Source organism: Oncorhynchus nerka, linkage group LG13 (assembly GCF_034236695.1).
Source record: "Oncorhynchus nerka isolate Pitt River linkage group LG13, Oner_Uvic_2.0, whole genome shotgun sequence".
Classification (NCBI taxonomy): domain Eukaryota; kingdom Metazoa; phylum Chordata; class Actinopteri; order Salmoniformes; family Salmonidae; genus Oncorhynchus; species Oncorhynchus nerka.
Genome location: NC_088408.1, coordinates 101131009 through 101136416, shown reverse-complemented (window position 1 = coordinate 101136416; position 5408 = coordinate 101131009). Strand labels below are relative to the sequence as shown.

General features: G+C 43.6%; 1 protein-coding gene across 1 annotated transcript; it reads left to right on the top strand.

Annotated features, from left to right (window-relative positions):
* The first annotated feature begins 1211 nt into the window (after positions 1-1211).
* Positions 1212-3744, top strand: LOC135574625 (uncharacterized). Its single transcript, XM_065026071.1, has 7 exons — positions 1212-2160; positions 2251-2312; positions 2395-2481; positions 2568-2609; positions 2678-2851; positions 2931-2966; positions 3065-3744. Exons 1-6 carry the CDS (start codon positions 1920-1922, stop codon positions 2964-2966), a joined length of 642 nt encoding a protein of 213 aa, XP_064882143.1. The 5' UTR covers positions 1212-1919; the 3' UTR covers positions 3065-3744.
* The last annotated feature ends 1664 nt before the right edge of the window (positions 3745-5408 follow it).

Sequence of the window (5408 nt, the reverse complement as noted above, 5' to 3'; positions counted from 1 at the left end):
GTAGTATATTACAGTACAGCCATTGTGTTCCATTTTAGGCTCTTCTTTATCATGAACCAAATCTGCCATTTTCGACGACTTTAACAGCTACTAGAGAACAACAACAACAAAACAAACTACAACTTTTTTGGGGGGGAACTTATACTACCACCCAAAAATGGGAGGTTTCTGCTGAAGGCATTTACATTTGAAGGTCAGTTTTAAGGGGAGGAGGAGGAGATGAAGAAGAAGGAGATGGAGGATAACATCTGCTTAAGGCAGGGTAGTCGCGTGTACAACGAATCAACTGTTGAACGTAACACGACCATCAGACTGAAAGCCGAGTCATTAAACAAGATGCCCTCCTGCTTATTTGTCTTATTTCTTTATTCTTATCTTATTTATCTTATTTCTTTGCCTTGATCTCTTCCTGACTGAATGTTTTAATATGTTATTGGTTTCAGGGATGACATTCTGAAAATAATTAACTTAACCTTGATCTAAACAGGCTGTTTTATCTCACTGTGTCGGGAATGCCAGTTACAGATTTGGATTGAATATTTTCCCCTTCTCCTCCACAGTGTTTATTCACTGTTTCCCACTGTTGGTATAACAGTCAGGGCGTTGATGAAACAGCCATGTGGGTCGGGGTTGTGCCTTGTGGCATCTGCTCTGCGCTTTCCATTAGCTGGCCTCTCCCCACCTGAACCCAAACCTGCTGCAGGAATACACACGCACGAACGCACGCACGCACACACACACACACACACGCACGCACACGCACACACACACACACACACACGCACACGCACACACACACACACACGAACCCACCTGAGAGCTGTGCCTTTATTAACCTTAGCCAGGCTGTTATGGGCATCAGGGGGCCAGACTAGAACAGAGCCCAGACCCAATTATTGGTGAAATCAACCCCCAGCTCCGCTTCTCATTATGCTAGCGGGCTAGTAGTGGTGATAGCAGGGATATTAGCAGAGTAGTGGAGAGGAGAGAGGGAGAGAGAGAAGAGAGAGGGAGTAGAGAGAGACAGAGGGAGAGCAAAGGAGAAGAGGGAGAGAGGAGAGGAGAGGAGAGACAAGGCTTGTTAGCTGTTTAGCAGGTCAGGTCCTCCTCTGGGACTCTCTGCTATCTGTTAGTGTTGTGTTGTCAGCTTGTTCTCACTAAGAAGCAGGTCTGGTTATGTTGTCAGCTTGTCCTCACTAAGAAGCAGGGGCCTGTTGCACAAAAGTAGAATTAAGACATCCGGGATAAATGACTCAGCTGAGCTCAATGAAGCCAAAACATGTGCGTCCAGGCTTAATTGGTTGCACAAAGACCAAGCCAGGATGAGCAGACACGGATTCATTAAGCCAGGTGAAACCAATCCTGGATAGGTGCGCGCTCACGGCTCACTCAAATAGACCCCGCCACAGATCACAGATTAACTGATTTACCATGGCAACTAGAGCCGCGTACTTTTCCCCGTCGGAAGCACAAATCCTCATGGAGGCATACGAGGAGGTAAAAGATATAATTAAGAAGAAAGGCAACACCGCCACAGTGATAAAGCAAAGAGAAAAAGCGTGGCAAAGTATTGCAGACCGCCTGAATGCGTAAGTAGTGCACAATTACACACTCACCGCTCCGCTGAAACATCACAATTACAAATCAAATATTTAATTCACATCTCCAAAAATGCAGTTGTACTGTAATTATGAAACGGTTAAATTTTTAATTGAAATGCACTGCAGATATGAGTGAAATTGTGTAAAGTAACTCCATCACACTGTATAAAGCTATGATACATTTTTTGATATTTTTACTGAAAACAAGACAAAAATACCAAGTAATTTTTTGCAGTGTGACTCCATTAAATGTGTGTGTGTGTGTGTGTGTGTGTGTGTGTGTGTGTGTAGTTTAAACATGAACGGGCCAAAACGGACATGGCAGCAGGTCAAAATCAAATACAAGAACATTCTGCAGAACACATTGTCTGTACTGTTTTAGCAGTGAAAAAGAATACCCACAGACAAGGCACGGGTGGTGGGTCACCAAAGGCTGACCTTACCCCAGCAGAGGACATGGCCTTGGAGCTAAATAAAGGCAGGCCCGTCTTAGAGGGGATCCCTGGGGGGAAAGAGACGAGCATAGGTTCCTCCCAAGATGCCACCCGCTTCATTCAAGGTATGTCCTTCCATCTCTACATGGGATACAACCACATTCATATTGAATCAATTTGGACTGTCTGACTTTGGTTTACCTATTGCCTTGCAGTGCCTGGCAGCACTGTGTTCCTGTTAGAGCCACCAGCACAAGCACCAGACGATGCTGATCCAGTGAGTACTCCATCAAAGGCATACTGTAGGCCTGGCATGTCTTGTCTACTAGCTTCAATATGAATCCGATTAAATGTGATAGGGTGAAGGCCCCAGTGCAGCAGCAACAGCACATGATGGAGACGATGATGAGGAGGAGACCATCTCTCTGGATTCCAGAAGGCATGAGGTATCATGTTAAGACTGTGAAAGTACTATTTACTCTACAATGGTGAGGAGTCCTCATCAAAATCAAAAATCTAATTTCTTTTACAGGACCCAGATGCTATACAGTGGGAAAACCAGCCTGGCAACATAGTGCGTATTAATAAAAGGACACCACATCCTGCCAAATTCCAGCTGCGCTAATTGTATTGTGTTCACAGAGCTCACAAGCTATCAGAAAGTTGTATGGCAACCACCTCCGGCGCCAAATAGAACTGGCAGACATAGACATTCAGTACAAGAAGAAAAATATGGAAAATCTTGCACTGGAGTCCGAAATAAAAAAGAGGACAATTAGGAAACTGGACCTTGAAATAAAAAAACTTGAGAGGGAGGTGAGATATGCCTTCAATGTACACTGTATGCTAACTGTAACACAGATGTATTAATCATTATTTTTCTTTCCTCCCCCAGCTCCAAGAAGATGACACAGCTCAAAATAAAAATTAGGTATATTCTCGTAAAGTCAAGTGAGCCATGACATATGAGCTCTTATTGTGAGCACACAGGACGGTGGCATCTTTCTAAGTTTTTTTTTATTTTCCCAGCAATCAGTACAACCAAGTCATCGTTATAAGGCATCGCCCTCTTTTGCCCACCCCCCCAGCACCAGGTGTGGCCACTGGCCTATATGAAGGCCCAAAATTGTGTGTTCCTTTCTGCTCTGACAATGGCATGCCCATTCGTGCGAGATGTGGTGGATGAAGAAGCACTTGTGCTGAGGAGAGCCTTCAGGCGAGAAAGGGTCTTCAGGGACCGGTTGGACCCACTGGCCTTCCCTGATGACCATCTATATGAAAGATACAGGTTTTCTGCAGATGGCATCAGGTATCTATGCAGACTACTGGGTCCCAGGATTAAGCACCGCACTGCACGGAGCCATGCACTGAGTGTGGAGCAAATGGTTTGTGTGGCCTTGCGCTTTTTTGCTAGTGGAGCCTTCCTGTACTCAGTGGGGGATGCAGAACAGCTGAACAAGGCCACAATTTGCCGCACAATAAGGAGTGTGTGTCTGGCTATCAAAGCATTAGCAGATGTCTTCATCTCCTTCCCTGGCCACAGAAGACTCTGTGACATCAAAGAGGAGTTCTATAGGATTGCAGGTAAGAGGATCTACAAATTACAGGACAACTGTTAACACATAGTAGGATACTCATTACTTTGTGTGACAGGTTTCCCCAATGTCATTGGTGCAGTGGACTGCACACACATAAAGATAAAAGCCCCTCAGGTGCCCATGAGGCCGATTTTGTGAATAGGAAATCCTTTCACAGCATTAATGTTCAGGTGAACATAACTTTTGATATTGTCCATTGACGAACACTCTGCATTGCCAGTGATGTGCATTGATTGGTGTAATATTCCTCATCTTATGATTTCAGATGGTCTGCAATGCTGACTGTGTGATCAGCAATGTTGTGGCAAAATGGCCTGGCTCAGTCCATGACTCCAGAATCTTTCGGGCCTCTGAAATCTATCAGTGCCTATCACAAGGTAAGCCACACAACCCCTATTTATAACCATCATGGCTGTGTCAAGAATATCACTGTGTTTATGAGGTAGTAATGATGAGATTTTGTGTTGACAGGTGAATTCTCTGGTGTGTTGCTGGGAGACAGGGGTATGGCTGCCAGCCTTTTCTCCTGACACCTTTCACAGACCCCCAGGAAGCACAGCAGGCCTACAACCATGCCCATGCCAGGACCAGGGCCAGAGTTGAAATGACCTTTGGCCTCCTGAAGGCACGCTTTCACTGCCTTCACAAATTAAGGGTCAGCCCTGTTAGGGCATGTGATATTACTGTGGCTTGTGCTGTCCTCCACAATGTGGCCTGCCTGAGGAAGGAGAGGGCCCCCAGAGTGCCACCAGCCATGGACTGGGACAATCCGGCAATCTTCCCTGATGACGACAGTGGTCGGCTGCTGAGGACCAATATGTGTTGAATTATTTTAGTTAGTATGTGTGCTTTCAATTTTGGTTAAATATGTCCTGCGGTGGCAGAGGAATTTGGGTTTTTTGGGTTCGTTTTTGACCAATTTGGCCTCTTATGATGTTTGTGCGGTATACTGTGTGTAATACAAGGCTGCAGGGAGGCTACTGCATCCATTCATTTGTCTGTTCAGTTGATGTGTATGGATTTGTCCTGCATTTATTTTAGTGTGCAGACATGCAGGGTGTGTTATATACAGACCTTTGAATGTGTATGTATCATTTTGTATAATATGCTTGGATTCTGTGCTTTCCATCTTGTAGAGTCACTGTGACTTCAGTTTCGAAAGGAGCTGATGGTTTACCTGCTTTGTTTTGTCCTTATTCAATAAAGGAACATAATGTTACACATTGTGTTTTTATATTCATATGGAATGTGTATTTGTTTATATGACAGAGTACTAGGGCCACACTGAAGAAAAGGATAAAGTCATAAATTTATGAGGCTGGTTCTTTCTGCAGAAAAGCTACATATTGTTTTTACAGTTTTGATACTTATGACAATGTGATACTTAATATTCTGGCACATCAGCATGTCTTTGTTTATGAAACCATACTGAAGTACAATTTCACGAAATGCCCCACATCTGTCATTTTAACAACTGTCCTCCTTTAAAACAACTGGTTACAATATTATGACTTGTGTTTTTTTCCCCTCTCTGGCCCTAATATTCTATCATTTTATATATAGCCTTATAGTCTATGGGAAACTGTAAATTATCTAATGATAGCAACATCATCTAAACATAATTTTTTTATCCAAAATCATTGAAATTAATGATCACAAACGTTTAAATAATAACAGTGGGTCTAGTTATATGTGATAACAATGTATAGTGAGCAGTGAAATAACTATTGGTTTCCATTTGTGGTGACTGCTGACTGACATTAGGGATGAGATTA

Excerpts from the sequence above, each read along its gene's own strand:
- LOC135574625 (XM_065026071.1), top strand. The coding sequence starts at position 1,920 with ATGGCAGCAGGTCAAAATCAAATACAAGAACATTCTGCAGAACACATT. Across the intron at positions 2,610-2,677 it reads AAAACCAGCCTGGCAACATA|AGCTCACAAGCTATCAGAAA; the intron begins GTGCGTATTAAT and ends TTGTGTTCACAG. Across the intron at positions 2,852-2,930 it reads TAAAAAAACTTGAGAGGGAG|CTCCAAGAAGATGACACAGC; the intron begins GTGAGATATGCC and ends TTCCTCCCCCAG.